The following is a 17,425-nucleotide window of genomic DNA, read 5'->3' on the forward strand; positions in this document are numbered from 1 at the left end:
GGACACAGCCCGGCGGGGAACAGCCCGCGGGGGGCAGCCGGGCGGCTCAAACTTTCCGCGCAGCCGAGCGTCCCCCGCCCGTCCCGGCGCCGGCGGGGGGGTGGGGTGGGGGGCTGCCCGTTCTCGCCGCTCGGTGCCGGCTGCCGCCGTCGGGCGCCTCCGGGCCCCGCTCCACCGCGCGGTGCCCCGGCCTCCAGCCCGGGATTTACCGGCAGCCGGGCGGCGGCGGCGCCGCTCTCCGCAGGCGCGGTCGGTGCGCGGAGCGGAGCGGTGCCTGCCGCAGCCTGCCGGCCCTGCAGCCCGCGGCGGGCCGGGGGCGGATCCGCCGCCGTGAGCCTCCCCCTCCGCTTCCCCGTGCGCCGGGAGGGGCGGCCGGCGCCCGCCCCCCGCGTTCCCCCCGCCCCGCCGCGGAGCGGCGAGGCGGCGGCGGCGGCTCCGGGCGGGGCGGGGCGGCGGCCGGCGGGGCATGCCCCGTCCGCGCAGCGCAGCAGCGGCCCCGCGCCCCGCGGCGCAGGCAGGCGGAGGCGGCGGCGGAGGCAGGCGCGCCGGTGCCGGTGCCGCAGGGCTGCCGGCCCCGCAGCGCTCCCCGGCCCCGCGGCCGCCCCGGAGCCCCGGCGCGGGTGCCCTGCGCGGGGCATGAAGTTGCGGCGGCGGCAGCGCGGCGGCGGGCGGGGCGGGGCGGGCGGCCCCGGCGGCGCGCGCTCTGCGGGGCCGTAGCCCCGGGCGGGCTCGGCGGCGGCTCGGCCAGCGGTGCCGGTCCTCGGCGGCGCCCCCAGCCCCCCCCCCCCCCCTCACCCCCGCGTCGAGCCCGGGGCCGGGCCGGGGCGCGCAGCCCCCCGCGCTGCGGCGGCGTGGGATGTGCGCGCCGCGGCCCGCCCCCCCCTAGCCCCTGCAGGCAGCGCGGCGGCCGGCGGAGCCCCCCGGGAAGTTTGATGGCTTCTTTGAGGAGAGTCAAAGTCCTGCTGGTGTTAAACTTGATCGCGGTGGCTGGCTTCGTCCTCTTCCTGGCCAAGTGCAGACCCATCACGGCCAAGAGCGGCGACTCCTTCCATGACATCCATCCCAGGGCAGAAGTGGTCAACCTGACAGCCCGCGGCATCAGCTCCATCCAGGATGCGGTGTTGAAGAGACTCTCCCTCCTGGAGGACATCGTCTACAGGCAGCTGAACGGTAGGAGTCGTCCCCCTGCTCCTAACGCGTCGGGGTCCGGCACGGTGCGCAACGGTGGCAAACGCCGAGTTTGCACCCTACAACCTGGCCTTGCCCCCTGCGTTACCGAGCAGGCGGAGGCTCGGTGGACTGAATCGTGATTTCCAAGTTCTGCTTGTGTTCAGCGCTCAGCGTGCCTCGCACAGGCTGGAGGAAGCCGTGCTAACATAACGCTGCCGTTCGGGTTGGTGGTAGCGGGCAGGCAGCGACAGCGTCGTGATTTCCGCATCAAACGCGGAGGGTGCTGGCTGAGGCAATGGCTTTTACTACTCCAGAGTTGTTTTTTTTGGAAGGGAGTTTTTCAGCGGCTGAAGTACGGTGCATCATTTGAGTGCAGAAGGTCAGAGAGCAAAATGTGCTTTCTCTGATATGAGTTGAGCAAACTATTCAGTATTTCCTATGGCTGAGCATTGACAGCTGCTAATTAAAATCTCAAGTAATGCTTCTCTTTATAGCATAACGAAGGGATTTCTATTAAAATCTCACCAGGTTCAGTAGTTCTGAGCTGCAGAAAGGGAGTTTTAAAGATGCCGTATGGGATAGAGAAACATGTTGTGAAGATGCTAGAAATCTAGGTGAGGTATCTAATTAAAACACTGACTGTGGAAGCTAATTTTTTTAAAATTGTTCCCCATAGATTCACAACTGGGAATGTAATCTCAATTAAGAGTCCCGTTTATTGCTTCCAATCTCCGTAGCTTTAATGACTGCAAGTTTTTGTGTATTGGAATTAGCAGAGTTAATGTTTTTGGCAATGTCAGTGCGATTCCCTCTCTGAGTTTTGAATATGAAGCTGATGCACGACTCTGTGCCGTGTCGAACTGAGAGCTGGTGTGCGCTGGGTCTCCGTACTGAATCAGAGCTATTGCTGATTATCCTTCTGCACCGAGGATGTGAGACAGGTGCAGGAATGTAACATGCCCTTCCTGGTGCATAGTCGTCCTCTCGGTCGGTGTGTGTGCGCTTTGGAGAAGGATAGGGTACGGAAGGAGAAGGGCTCAGCTGAGTCGGAAAGTGTTATTTATATTGCTACTTTATACGCTGGCATGAAAAACCTGTCCTGCCTGTGAAAGCGCCTCGCACCACGAGATGTTGAAGCAGCACTGTTGGGTGACAAACAAGGTGAAACTAAAGAATATAAAGGGATAAGGTAGAAAGCTGGATGTTATTTACAATCAAACTGTGAAACTGGCTGCTTCTGGATACTGCTGGGGCAGAAGTTCCCAGGAGGATTTAGGGCACTTATTTAAAAAGGGGTAATAGCTGCAGTTCAAGACAGGAGACTTTATGCTAGGACCTTGGGATTGGGCAAGTAATCATGCTGCTGCCTACTGTTCCCACAGAGGGAGAGATGAAATTGCAAGTTACTACCCTTTTCTGTGGGGATTAATGTGGGCTCCCTGCTCCAGCAAGCTCTGGGGGCTGCTTTTGGAGGTGGCTGGTGCTTGTAAGAGAAGCCGTGAGCACAGGGACGGCTCTGAGTGTGTGTCTGTCTGTAGGCTGCTGCGGGCACTCAGGGAAGTGTTAGTGGTGTAGTACAGGAGCCTGCTCAGTGCTGAAGAGCAGTCGTGCACCTGAAGACCAGGGGAGGCAGAGGTGATGGGTATGTTGCCCATAGCACAAACGTTTTCTTAGGGTGGCAGAAAGCTGAGCATGTAGATGTGACGTGTTGTCTGGCCCTTGCATACTGGCGTGATTTATAGCAGTGCTGATGAGTCTGGCTAAAAAATAGCTCTGGCATCGCGCTTATGTAACTTTGGGTCAAGTATATATTTGGTGCATGTGTTTTTCAGAAAAGTACGACACGGTCTGTTCTCTGGGTGACACCTGTGTGTTGTGCGCTTCAGGAAGGCATGGGTTTAAGCAAGATGTGGGGGGCCGGGTGAACCCCCGTCACCACCCACTGGCACTCAGAGGAAACAGCAAAGTGTGCTGAGACAGTCCATAGGGCTGAGGATGCGGAGGCAGCTGGACCAGCTTCCCTGCCAGGAGCTTTCTGTGCCGGAATCAGCATTCATTCTGGGCACTTAAAGACTACCTAAAGCTGAATTCCTGGTGCCCGCTTGAAGCATGCAAATACGAGCTCTTTTTTTTTTTTTTTTTTTCTTTTCTTTTCTTTCAGGGTAGGGAAGTTGAATGCTGGTGAGAAGTGCCTAACAAAACCCACCATATGCTCTTAGACAAGCTCCCTGCAGAATGCATCCACCAAGAGAATTCCCTTTCTGTTGCATAAGGTCCTGTTTTGTTTTAAATCTGACCTGTGGTTTAGCACCTACAAAATCACAGAATATAGTACCCCACCGTGTAGCATGTGGGAAGGCTGCACTTCAGGGAGCATTGGGAAGTGTTTGGCCAAAGAGAGAAACTAAACCACAGTTTGGGTGCAGTCAGCTGTGGATTTCTTTCTGTATTATGGGACTTGGCTGGATTTCAGTGGGAGTTGAAGCCATCTTTAAAAAACTGAATCTCTTAAAAAAGCTCCATTCTGTAAAGATCAAATGAGCAATCTGATCATACCATTGCTGTGGTTTTGTTTTTTGAATCATGTAGTGTAAAGCATATTGGAAATAACAGCTCGCTGTGGTATGGCAAACCTTATTTTTTATGTATGTATATTTATTTCTGTAAATGTTGGCCATGAAAATAAGCTAAACAACACTGCCTTGAGTCTGGTAAAAGAACAATTTTACACAGTTGTTCCTTTTGAATGATATTTCTCTGCAGTGCCATTCTGGAAATAACACCAGTGCTCCCTCTTACTTCTCCACTGTCCTAAACGTGGTCCAGTCTGCCTCCTGCAATGACTCCTCGCTTTCCAGGTGATGCATCTTGCTGGTCTTGCAGTGTTTTCCAGCCACTCTTAGCTGGGGTTGCAGTTGCACAAAGCCACATTGTCAGCTGTGGGAGATTTGTTTCAGACAGTGTGTGGAAGGGTGCCTTGGGTGCTGCATGGGATCGGGGAGTCATCGCAGCAGACGGTAGCCTTGCTTAGTTTTCTCCTCGTTGTAATTCATAAGTTGTCTTTGAGAACTGTATGTGTGCTTTGTTCTTTCTGAAAGTTTATTATTGCTCCTTAGTTCATTGCACAGGTCTTGTGGGTTTTGCTTTTTGCTCTGCTGTTGCTCTTTGCAACTGGATGGCTCCCATGGTCACAAAGAAGTATAAAGGTGCCCTTTGGAATGAAGAGTTTTGTATGTGAATGCACTTATCTTAGAATTCAAAGGATTTTTAATTTCTGTAGTCGCTTTTATGGATGGAATTTTCTTGTTCAGCAGATGTTCAGAGAAAGCAAATGAAGGTCGGGAAGGAACGTGTGTATTTTACTTTGGGTATTAACTGCAACTTGTCTTTTTGATCCAAACCTAATTTTTTGTGTGCTGACATTTACATAAGCAAAACTTGTGGTCCAGATTATCTCCAGCTTCGGGGAGATACACACAAATGAACTTTTCAGTTTGGTTCTATGTTTACAAAGAGAGGGTTTCTGTGCTTATATGACAAACTAGTTAGCTAGTGAGGAGCTGGAATGAATAGAGACCCAGAAGAGAGCATTCAGCTTTTGCGGCTGCCGGCTGTCGTGTGCTTCCTGGAGAGTGCTGGACAAACTCTTCAATTAACCTAATCCTCTTCCTCTGGGGCTAATGTGGAAACCCGTTAATGACCATGAGAAATTTGAAATTGTGCTTTGTAGTATCCTGACACAGCAAAGGTGGGCCAACTTTTTCACATAAAAGTGACATATAGGATGAGTGACACGACTTGAGGAAGGGTGCAGCTTGTGTCACGAAGCAGCATATAAAACTCACCATGAGACTCACCTCAACGGGATGGGTCCCATGTCCATTGCATGGTGAGAAGCTGCTCATCTCTCACCTCCTATGAACGATGGCCTTGGGGGAGTTACCCAGGCAGCTTTTGTCTGGCTGTGTTTCTTCTTCCTTGGGCTCTTGCATTACTCTCTTCCACCTCCCTTGGTCCTCTTGAAGGTGTGCTCGATCCCACCCTGGGTGTGGGGAAAGGAAACGTTCATGGTGGTGCAGTGTGCGTTCACCCCCTCTGCAGAAGGAGAGAGGATGAGGCTGGTGCAGGCCCTTGGCGTGCCAGCCCTCGACAGGAGAAGTGTTGAGCAGCTGGACATCCACTGCTGAGGCACTGAGAGGCTGGCGGGATGTACAGGGTCCATAAGGAGGTTTCCTTATGTGCAGAGCGCTGGGGCTGCACCGATGTGGAGTATTCATCCCAGGTGGGAGGAAAGAGCCTGGATCTGACTTTGTGTGTTGGTTTTTGTCCCCATCCTTCGCAGTCTGATCCCGCCCAGAATTGGGCAGTCCCCTCTTCTAAACCTTGTTCACCAGAAGCTCTTGAAGTCAATATATAAATGATTTATTTATTAAATAGCACTACCAGTTTGAGAATAAGATGCGCAGGAGGGGAAGCACTCTAAATAAACCCTTGGTTTGCATGTGGGGAAGCCATCTTCCATATCTACCATAGCTGAGCATCTTGAACCAACATAAGCAGATCAGTTTTCTGCTGGTCACCGATGATCTAAGGATGTGCTGGGGCCAACCCCTGCAGGGGCACGTGCAGCAGAGGGGGGGTCTTGGGTTGAAGCCTCCAAGCAGCATGAAGGCTGTGAGCTCCCTCTCCGGTGCTTGTTGGCTGAGACACGCAGGCGCTCAGCTGCCTGGGAGCCAGTGAGCAAGGAACTGTGCAGTGTCTTTCTGAATTGTGTGGAAAAAAAAAAAAAAAGTATAAAAATTCTTTACTTCAAGCTAAGTATTATCAAGACAGAAATCACTGTGAAAAGGCACTGATGACTCATCCTAAGCTCTTCTTTTAAATGTTATTTTGTAAACTCACAGCAGCTTATGTATAAGATCAGGGAGAATAGAAGCTTTTTGCAAATTGTTGTAAACGAGAGGGCAGTGATGAAGAACCGCAGAAGTGAAGCTGGCCAGAAGATGGGTGAGCAGAGAGGGCTTTTCCTCTCCTGCTAAGGCAGTGCACAGAGTAAACTGCAGCTTTACGAACGTTAAAGGTTGAAGAGGAACCTCAAATTCCTCAGCAGTTACATCAGCCTGTGCTCATTATTTAAACGAACTTGCATCTGTGCTTGTGCACATGGAATTATTTGCACACGCTGAGATATGAACAAGTGCATGTCAGCAGCCTCCTGCATACAGATTATGCTCTCCTCTGCTTATCCAATTAGGAAATTAACTTTGTGAGGGTTGCATATGGACATTGAGGCCGATACTGAAACACAGCCTTTTGCACGGTCTTGCTATCCCCCTTGTAAAGTGGCACTTAATTAACTTTAAACACTTTAGAGATATGTGGATTTACTTCCCGTAAGGATAAGATAATGCTTATCTTCTGTAGCACTTATCATCCTCAAAGTACATTACAAACTTAGCTAACTACTGAGTATAAAAATTATATATGTAAATAAGGCAGATTAAAAGCTGTTCTATCAGCCATTTAGTAGTATGTAATAGTGTTACACCCACAGACTAGTAATATTAAGATTTTAACAGGTATGTATTAACTAAATTGCTAAGAAATTCTCTGATTAAGATAAACAACTAAATGTAAATAATTGAGAGCAGGGAAATGCTGTTTGTAGGCAGAAGGGCCCAAACTTTAAATGTGTTAATGAAATAAAATACCTCGTTATATGAGCACAGCCTTGCTGAGGGAAATCCTTTGATACAAGAAATGATGATTTGGAGATAAAGTGGTACGCTATGGGGCTGTGACTGCCGTGTTAGATCCCGTCTCATAACCATCGGTTGAGATGCTGTTTCCCTGTCTACCCTGCTGCTGTGGTATTTATGAAGTAGAAACTATTATTTTATATGGCCTTGTATAGCAACTTGATAAAATTGCAACTTTAATATTTATTATATGCCTAACAGATTTGTTTACCGTATTCCCCATTAGGAATAACACAAGTTATTGAGATTCAGTACATGCTTTTATAAGTTCCCAGCCTAAAGTTACTAAGTGCGTAGCCTGCATGGTCTGCACAGGCTCGAGACGCCCAAGAGCTGCTGGCTGTAAATTATTCTTATCAGGTTCATGGAAATCAGGCCTGATACCAGTCAAAGGATGACTAAAAGAAATACTTCTTAGAGAAATAATAGAATCCAAAGATGAGGCTTCAGATGGCGATTTAGGAAGTATCTGGAAGCTTAGGCATTAACATGACATTTAGTTTACAACCAGGCTGACTAGGAACTGATAGATAATTTTTGGTTTTGGTAGTTATTTGGCTTCATCATCTGAATATTCACTGTCATTGGCAATGAATGAGTAATAAGCCTCTAACACATTTATCATGCAGAGACAACACAGGGTTCATGAGACGCAACAGCAATGACCAGAAAATAGTGACAACATAGGAATGTTATTCTTGCCTATTGATTCAGGTTTGCCTAACAGAGAAACAGAACCTTACCTCGAAGGTAAAATTTACAAAGGTAAATTTACGCTGCCAGATTAGGTAGGCAGCTTTTAGGAATTTTTTTCTAAGGATACAAAAATTTGAAAGATAGGTGCTTTACTTATGTGAATTACAGTATTATTTCCAAGCCTCAGTCTGAATCACCAGTGTGCTATTGTGTCTCCAGTAAGAGACATTTGGAAACGGATGTATTTGGCAAAACGTGGACATTTAGTGACATTTCAGTGCCAGAAGGCATCCTGCCTGGCTTCCAGCTGCCACTCCAGAAGGGCACGACTCAGCCTTCAGTGGAGTGTCACATCTGCTGGGTTTGCACAGCATCTCGGATACCCCGAGGCCTTTCGGCTGGCAGCAGGCACTGCTGAGCCAACAGTGTCCCGTGCTTTGCTGTCTTGGAGATCTTCTGCTTTGATCAGGGAGGACAGACAGACAAAGTTAGCTTGAGGCATATGCTGTCAGTGGGCTTGGATTTTGGGGAGTCTGTCTGGTCTGCTCTTGGCCACCATCTTCCCTTGGTACTTCTCTTCTGGCAGAAAGCACGTGCATTTCTACTAAAAATATGCTGTACGCAACCTGTGAGCAAACTTACCTGTTAATAAGGCATAGCAGAAAAGAAAATAGAAATCAACCTTTCTCAGGTAATTAAAAAGGTTTTACTAGTTTCATGATTTATGCCACTAATCTTTATCTAAAACTGAACAATCTGGTCCAGATGTTACGGTGGGCTGGCAGACTGCCAGTTCCCAGCTCCTACAGATACGCCTGAATCCTGGGGTAGGTGAGGACGTTTTGCATGTTGAAATATTAAATGTAAAAGGGAGACATTTTTTTGGTAAGGTGTCATTACTGAAGTCTGTAAAGGGCTGTTCAAACTGAATGTGCGTAGTATTGACCGTACTGAGGGTTGACAACAGCGGTTCAGCTTCGGTAATGTATCCTAGGGGTACAATATTATTTTTCCTAAACAGTTTTGGGAGTACTGGCAACCGTATTTTCTAGCCCTCAGTCCCTGTGGTTGAATTTCTTAAAGAAATTGTCAAATGCTTTACATCTTATTGCTACAAGCATAGCTATTTCTGCCTATAAATCTAATAGCTATCGACCCGCATTCTGACATTCACTGATGGTTATCTAAAAATAATGTGGTAACGATGCAATGGGAGCCCTACGTAAAGCATTACGTGCAAGGCGAGTGCTGTGCTGAGCCTGGCTGTGCTGTCATTGAGCAATTACATACCGTGGTTCGTTCTGATGCAGTCTTAGGGCTTTGATACTTGTGCCACTGAGGAGATGCAAAGTTACCTGAAAAAGAAAGACAATTCCCCAAAATCGGGAGTGCGTTGGATAAAAATCACAGTTTGTCTTTTCCTTTTTTAAAAACCTGATGATCTGTGCTTGCATGCCTCTTGCTGTGTGATGAGTTCCTATGATACTGCCCTCCCAGGGATTCGCTCCCTGTGATTCACTCTGATACCCACAGACAGCGATGCTAAAGGCTATCTGCCATATTACAGCACTTGTTCCCTCTTTGAGCAGGGAACACCTACAGCTTCACAGGATCCGTGATATGGGAATAATAGGAGAATTCTTGGTAAATGGACTTTTAAAAAATATGGATCTTCCTAGGTTGTCCAACCTAGGCTGTTGTGCAAGAGCGCTGTTCTTCCTGCTGACAGGGAAAATGATGGATCTCTTAAAAGCCAGGGCTGTCATACGTGGTAAATCACCCCTTCTTGCTGCACAGCTGGCATGCCCTGTTGCACCCGATTACTTAATTTTAGCGCAGTAAAACCAACGCTGTGATGTGTCGGCATTTGGTGCGGAGGGAGGAAGGGGAATCCTCGGTCCCTCTACCCTTCGGTCCCCTCGGCGTCAAGCAGAAAGAGCTTGTGTGCCAGCCCGTGGCTCAAAGAGTGGCTGCCCAGCACGAGCCCCTCTCTGGGCTCTGGCAGGAATCTGGTGGGAAGGCAGGAGAGCTGGGCTTCGGGCTCTGCTGCCTTTGGACCCGAGCATCCTCTCACTGCACCCAAACGGGTTACAGGATTTTCTTTGCTTCCATCTCCTCTACGTAAGAGTAGGGCCTTTCTGTGTTTGCGGGCAATGGAAATCCAAATTGCTTTTCCTTGGCGTGTCTGTGTGTTGCTGAGATACAGAAAGCGGAAAACCATGACAAGAGAAAACCCAGTAGATTACCAGACACCAGCAGTGCCTCGGCTGAGTTATTTCGGGTGATTCCTCAAGGTGCAGAGAGCATGAGAGAGTCAAGCAAGGTCTTCTACCTGGTGGTCGTCAGAATTTATTTAATCTTCATTTGCTCTTGTATTTTGGGCAGTGTAACAGCTCGCCATGGTTGTGTGTGTTCTCAGAACATAAAGATGAAGCGGGAAGGTTAATTTTAAAATGCAACAATTACAATTTCTTTCTGGGTCTTTGCCTATATTACGCTTTAAATTAAATCATGAGAGCACTTGTGTTTGTGCCAAATTACTACAAATTCTTCCAAAACAATTGCTTTATCATACTCTAAAAATGCAAAGTAAGGTGGGGGGGCAGGGGCCGTTGGCGAAGACTGAAAAGCCGTTTTATGGTATTTTTAAAGCTTGCTTATATTCCATTATTGAGTTTAAAATAATTTTTGCTGACCTTTATGTGTTTTTAGCGTGTACCACCTTTAGTGAAGTGTGCTAGAACACTGAATGCTTTAAATAATTTCGAACATAAACCTCCTATTCTGGTAGATTTTATTTCGGTTTTTCATATTTGCACTGACAAGACAATAATAGTAATAACCATTACACTTGTCTAAACCTGTAGTCAAGGCTGGGGCCCTGTTGTGCTTTGTCCTTTGCTAAGTGTAGACCAAATGCCATAATGTGGAATTTCGGTTTGCTTGAAGATGTTATTGATGTAATCATGAGGGACTGGTGTCACCATTAAGGGCACCAGGCATCCAGGAGGAAAGGTTTACGTCCCGGTTTATGCCTCCAGTGTTCTGAGTGATACTGGACAACCCACTTATATTTTTTCTAATATTATTCTAAGAGTTAGGGATTCAGGTTCCTTTATGTATTACTGAACGAATGTCTCAAGGACAGAAGTGCTGATGAAGAGCTTTATAAGTGGGACGTGGTATGAGAACAGAGAAAAAGTTGCAGATGTGTTTTGGTGATTTGAAGATCCTTGGAACTGGCGTCAGAGAGGTAGGAACAGAAGAAGCGTGAGAGGTGTTTGACTGCCTCTTATTCCTTACCATAACAAATGGCTGGAATGGATCCTCAATTAAGTGAACTTACCATCCAGTGAGATAAATCAGGCAACAGAACGAGGCAGAAGATGGGGGGAGAATTACACCTAATGTTGTGTTAATTATCTCCGGCTTTTGGATTTAAAAAACTCTCCGTTGGTTTAAATCTGTATTAATTATACGTCGACTAGGTTGAAGGGGAGATGCGTAAGGAAATGAAATAGCAGAGCAGGGCGATGTGCAGGTGAAGCTGGAGGGAGGGAGGGCTGCAGCGGGGGGGAGCAAAGGCAGGGGTAAGGTTTCATCCAGCAGCAACACGCTGAGCGGGGTGGTGCAGCCGAAGGGTCGGTGGGCTCTGAGGGCTGGGGAGGGGGCAGGCGGCACATCCTGCCTGCCCTTCCTCGGGGTTTCTGCCTCCGGGAGCTTTACCTGCCCCTGGATTTATGGAGGGCAGCTCCGACATTTGGTTCCACGTTAGGGAAATATCCGCCGTGCACCTGTGGTGAAGGTGAAGGGCCAGACGGGGACCCCGGCTGTGGGAAGGAGGGGGGACCAGTTGCAGTTTGGTGGGACAGGTGCTGTTTGGATAAAACTGATCTGATCGACCCGGTGCAATGCCCGAAGGGACAGAACTGGTTTCTGAGCTCTGCAAGTAGAGGTTGGAGACAAACCTGCATTATCTGGGGAAATAAATGAATAATTGACCGAGTGGGCCCAGGGTGGGTGAGCTGCCTTCTCTGATGTGAAGGGGGACGGTTCAAACGTGGTGCTCTTTGCTTGGTGCTTGTGTCTGAAGGGGCAGGGTGACGGCTGGATCATGCAGATGATTTGTGGGCATACAGACAGCTTTCATTTAGAAATCTGCCCATCAGGAGTGTCTAAAGGCAGTTAACAGCTTTTGCAGTGTCTTACATGGAAGGTGTTACTGGGGTCAGGTCATATTAACTTCAGTTGTCTTTGGATCAAGCGTTGAGTCAATAAGTGACTTTCTGGGGGACTTTAATAGCTGTTCTGCACAGACATAAAAGGGGTTAGACAGTAAAATGGGATTTTTCGCTTTTATCAGTCTTTTCTTAGGAAGTTGCTCAACTTCCAAATACTAACTAATGCTCTGTTCCTTCCACAAATTTTCCTCCTTACTGATGCCGCCTGTTTGATCCTGTCGAACAATATCAGACCTTGCAAATTAGAATGGCCTGACAGGCTGCGCTGTGGAAAGAGGCACTGAATGGAAAGGAGTAAAACTTTGATGTCACATCCTGATTTGAAGCATCCAGCATAATTTATACTCTTTATGCAGCTGTTTGGAAAATCCTGGAATTCCCTTGAATGGTAAGCTCTGATGAGAATTACTGGAACTGCGTATCCAGAAATATCCAGCTCCAATTACAGTTACTGGAGTTGTATATCCATGGAAAGTAACTCATTCCAAAGCTGCAGACCTGGGTGTAGACACCTTTGGGTAGCATCTTTTTATGACCCTGCCCAGCCTTTTCCATCATGGGAAACTGCTTTAATTTGTTTATAATTTTTCCAATTAGGCTGAGGTGGTCAGGTATTGTCAAGATCATGTTTGTCTTCAATCTCAGCAAACCAGTCCGGATGTTTTTGGAAATGTTGTATGAGGAAAACGTGTACCATTGTCCCCATGGAGGGACAAAAGCTGGTACAAATGGGAAAAGGAGTGGAGGGACTGAACTGGCAGCTCTGAAAAAATGGGGCTGAGAAACCACAGGAGAGGAGAAGGAGGGAGATGAGGAGGCTGACATGGGTGGGCAACATGAGAATCCGTGGGGAGAAGAGGCATGGGACAAGCTGTCCAGGCAGGGAGTAGCGGCCCCAGGGAGCAGAGGTCCTGGGAGCATCTTTGTTTTGCTGCAGGGATGTTTGAATGCAGCACAGTTGCTTGATGTTTTTGTTACAAGCAGGCAAGAAAAGTGTTATTTTCAACTTGATATTTTATATAAATGAAATATAACTAGAAAGATAGGTTACTTCCAGAAATCTTAATGCCAAATGTGGTTCTTGGGATATTTTTGCTCGTTTGATGATTAAAGTGTTAGCCTTGTAGAGCATTCAGAAGATGTGTGGGTATAAAGCCAGGGCAGGTATTATTAGCTGTGTAAAGCAAAACAATACAGTCACTGTGGAAAAATTATGGGTTTTGTGCTGAAGCAGATATTTAACCTTTGTTTTTACAACTCCAGAAATGAAGCAGTTTGTTTCTTAATGTAGGCTTAATGCTCAAAGTGTATGCTGACTGGATTTTCACATCTGAATGTATGAAATACTGGGCTATTAGAATCTGTTTTAACGATCTCTTTTCCCATAACTCCTAATATTTGCCATTTACTAATTATGATGTGCCTAAGTAGTTCTCATTTGTAGTAGGTATTTTAAATGCTGCAGCTGTCCTAGTTTCAAGCTAACTGCTGGTGACTTTTTTACTGCCTGAGAATTGAGTAGCATGGGTGATTTTTTTGCAGGTTGGTGTTACTGCTTGCCTTGCACTGTTCTTCATTATAAAGTTTTTGATATGCAGGTCCCCAGTGGAAGCAGAAATAGGTTTGGCAGAGGAGCAGCAGTGCTGAAGAACACGTAAACTCATGCTGAGTCAGCAAGGGCATACCCAGGTGGTTGGTGTAAGCACTTGTGGATTTGGGAGTTCCTGCTCTTTTTTTTTTTTTAATCCTTGGGATTTTCCAGCAAATTTATAATAGGGGACAGGGGGGGCGTTTGGAAGGTAACAGCCTGAGCAGCAGCTTTGCAGGCTTCCCAGGCAGCCTGTGGGGCAGGGGAAGGCAGGGTGTCTTTGTCAAGGTTCATTTTGCTGCTCCAAGGGCTGCTGTGACGGGACCATACGAACTAGTTTAAGGCCATTACTAGTTATGAGGCCGTTGACATTTGTATGGGGTTTGCGTGGCAAGGTTTTGGTAGGGGGGGGCAACATGGGTGGCTTCTGCGAGGAGCTGCCAGAAGCTTCCCCCGTGCCCGACGGAGCCGATGCCAGCCGGCTGCCAGCCCCACGGAGGCCGTGACCCGCGGGCAGCGGCGCTGGGGCAGCCCCTGGCAGGGCCCGTGGCCCATGGGGAGAGGAGCCCGGGCTGGGGCAGGGCTGGGGCAGGGCTGGGGCAGGGCTGGGGACCCCCCGGGGCAGCTCCCGAGGGACGCTCCCGTGGGAAGGGCTCCCGTGGGAGCAGGGGGCGCAGGGCTGGCTCCCGGGGCAGGGACCCCACGCTGGAGCGGGGCAGCGTGCGGGGGACGGGGCGGCAGAGACGGCGTGTGAGGGGCTGACCCCAGCCCCATTCCCCGGGAGGAGACAGAGAAATCAGGAATTAGGTTAAGCCTGGGAAGAAGGGAGGGCTGGGGGGAAGGTGGGTTTAACATTTGGGTTTAGTTCTCGTACTCCCACTCTGACCGGATCGGTAATCAATTAAACTGATTTCCCCAAGCGGAGCCTGTTCTGCCCGTGACAGTAACTGGCGAGTGATCTCTCCCTGTCCTTACCTCGACCCACGAGCCCTTCGGTACATTTCCTCTAACCCCCGTCCTGCTGAGGAGGGCAGTGACCGAGCGGCTTGGTGGGCAGTCAACCTTGTAGCCTGTTAGACCTCCCTGCAAAACAAAAGTGTGGAGAATGCAAAAAAAATGGTAATGAAGAACTTGTAAGGTGTAAGTTAGGAAGCCAGGACTGTACTTAAAGGAAAAAGGGAAATAATGCAACTCGGAACAATTTAGATGCTCTGCAAGCAAGGAAGGCCTGTTAATGCAGTTGTCTGTCCTCCTTGCATTTAATTTTATTTTGAATTTTACCTGTTGATGTTTGTTTTTTTCTTTTTTCTTAATCCCTTTTGTCAATCACCTTCACCAGAGGCAATCCAGCTGTGACTTGACAGCTGCTACTGTCTTCTCCAGCATGTGCTGCCAAAAATCCCAGTTGATTCTAGGGCTTAAGGCACAGTGCTGTCTATTTTATGTATTTCTTCCTACATATTAATATTAAATGGGCTTTCCAAATTCAGAAGCCTCCAAGCCTATTGCAATTATGTTATTTTTTTAAAGTTCAGTTTTTGGCAGGTATGTCCTGGCAGTAAACATGGCTTATGAGCACGTTGCGGAGTATGGGCAGTGCGGGAGGGCTGGGTGCAGTGGACAGTACTCGCGTCTGGAATCAAATCCTGCAGCTCTTAAGGAAACTTGAATGTGAGTGAAAGCTTTGAATACAGTCTTTTCACTTTACATTCTGTGAAATAATTTCTTCTGATTTGGAAGAAGAGACTGTGGTGCCAGGGGTGCGATGTGCTGCGGGTCCTTCTTGTGCTGAATGTTTCCAACCAGCCACGGTGACTCCTGCACGGTCCTGATGTGGTTTCATGTTTTCTGAGCTTGTTTCTTGCTTCTTAGCCATAGGCTCCCCTTCTGCTGTCTAGAAGGCAAAACGCTGCGGCTGTTCAGGCAGCGTCAGACCCTCAGCCTCTTTCTCTCTCTCTTCCACAAGGCTAAAAAAAGAAAAGAAGAAGAAATTTTAACTTTTTTGCCTGCTCCTTCCTTTGCATGTCTCACACCTCCATGCTGAGCCTTGGCTTAAAACCGTAAGAGCTGAAACTCAAGAAGCTGGGGGGAAAAAAAAAAAAGCTGATCTAGGAGTCTTCTGACTGGATCAATGGAGCAAAAGAACAGGCTGAAGCTGCACAATTGTGAGTTAGAACTTTGTGGAACATGCTGCGTCAGGGTCTTGTACCAGGCGATTATCTTCAGAGGTGCACAAGGCAAATGCTTTTCCAGTCTTAGGAAATTCCTTTATACTTGAATTTAAAAATGTTGATCTGTTTGTTTATTAATTTTAAAACAAAACTGCTGGTAGGGACATTGAAGCTATAATGAAATTCTTATGGGTGGTTTTCTTTGACTCATTTTTTGGAGGTTATTAGATAAAACCTTTTCAGTATCTGCCTTCTGTGAGTGCTGGAATTTCTTTTCAAGCCGTTATTTGCATTTCCTGCAGTGTGTATGCATACTCCGTCCTGCCAGGCGCCCAGAGCTTCCTCCGAGCAGCTGAGCAGCAGCATCCATCCCTGCAGGCTGCAGGAGCCCAGGGTGTCTGAGCCCCGGAGCAAAGCTCAGCTCCCCCCATGGTGGTCCCTTCTGTGTTCAGCGATCTAGGCTGAAATTAGAGCTGCTTGGTTCGATCAGCACGAATGATTCCTGTGAGGCTGTATGGGGACAGCTCAAACTGCAGATAAGTGTTTAAAACCCTTTAGCCCAGCCTGTCTGGATTGGAAATTCTTCTGATGAGTGGATCCTGCCTGCATCCCTTCATATGGGTGGGTTGGGAAAAAGCCAAAGAACTCACTTTCATCATCACGGGTGCCAGCTGTGTCGTTTCCAGGGACTTCAGCAGGGTTAGGATCAGGCTTGTCTTATGCGCTTTATTAATCAGAAGGCTCTGTGTTCGGTTGAAGAAATGAAAAGGTAGGGCCTAATTTACAGGCTGAAATTGGTATGAGCCGGGCTTCTCTTACATCAGTCCCTCGAGTTTTTAGTCTAATTCAAGAGATTTTTTTTTTCTTCTTTTTTTTTGTCCCCTTGCTAGGTCATGAAGACCCTTTGTATTACATTTGCATTGTGTTATCTGTCAGGGACTTGGACTTGTAGCTACGTACCAAATTCAGAACTAGCTGTATGGCAGCTACTTTGCAATCTTCCATTCATTTTTCATGTTTCAGGGTTTTTTTGGACAAGTAAATACAGTTTCATATTTATACCCATGCCAGGAATAAATCAAATTAGTCTGAAATTAGCCTTTGCTCTTACAGTGCTTTGCACACTTCTAATATTAAGGAGATAAGGAGGGAGAAGAGCAAACCTGCTTTGAAGACGAGCTGATTTCCATAGCAGGCAGTGTGACCTACTTAAAGGGAGGGGGCGAGTGAGCAGAGTTGAAAATGGGCTCTTTATTTATTTATATAATTTTCAAGTATCTGCGTCACTGCTTCCCAGGCTGAGCCCTCCCCTGACACTCACCTGACACAGCGCTGAAGAAACGTCGTTTGTCCTACAAGAGCCTCCTTTGTATGAAAGATTTGTCTTGGCTTTGCAGCCGGGGTAGGACCGCGCAGCTCAGTGTGGAGGCATTTGGTAGATGACAAGATTCAGACAGGGCTTTGGGGGGATGTTAATCACAGTTTAACATTTGTAGGAGATCTTCTTCATTGCTTCACTTAAATGAGAAGGAGCAGTGTGTGTTGCTTCAGGGCTCTTGAGCATCGTGTTCAAGAGCACGGGATGTTCGGGAACAGCCTTGCGGAGCGTTGCCAAACTGCTCAGCAGATCCGGAGATCCCCTGGTAGATGGGTTGGAGTAGCAGATGGGCGGTGAAGTGCTTCTATTCTTACACACTCCTGGTTTGGTAGCCAGGAGATGCACAGAGTCATGTGTGCACGTATGTGCCATCAAATAAACGCTGGCTGGGTAGGTGTATGGTTTGTTGCCTTTTTTCTTTA

At 48.0% G+C, this 17,425-nt stretch overlaps 1 protein-coding gene across 1 annotated transcript in view; it reads left to right on the forward strand.

Annotated features, from left to right (window-relative positions):
• The first annotated feature begins 250 nt into the window (after nt 1–250).
• The window catches only part of GALNT17 (polypeptide N-acetylgalactosaminyltransferase 17), a 213,543-nt gene continuing 196,368 nt past the window's right edge, over nt 251–17,425 (forward strand). The window contains exon 1 of the mRNA XM_056326559.1: nt 251–1,170. Coding sequence (XP_056182534.1) covers nt 933–1,170 — 238 coding nt within the window. The 5' untranslated portion in view covers nt 251–932. The remainder of the gene's footprint in view (nt 1,171–17,425) is intronic.

This window comes from Falco biarmicus, chromosome 1, assembly GCF_023638135.1.
Source record: "Falco biarmicus isolate bFalBia1 chromosome 1, bFalBia1.pri, whole genome shotgun sequence".
NCBI lineage: Eukaryota > Metazoa > Chordata > Aves > Falconiformes > Falconidae > Falco > Falco biarmicus.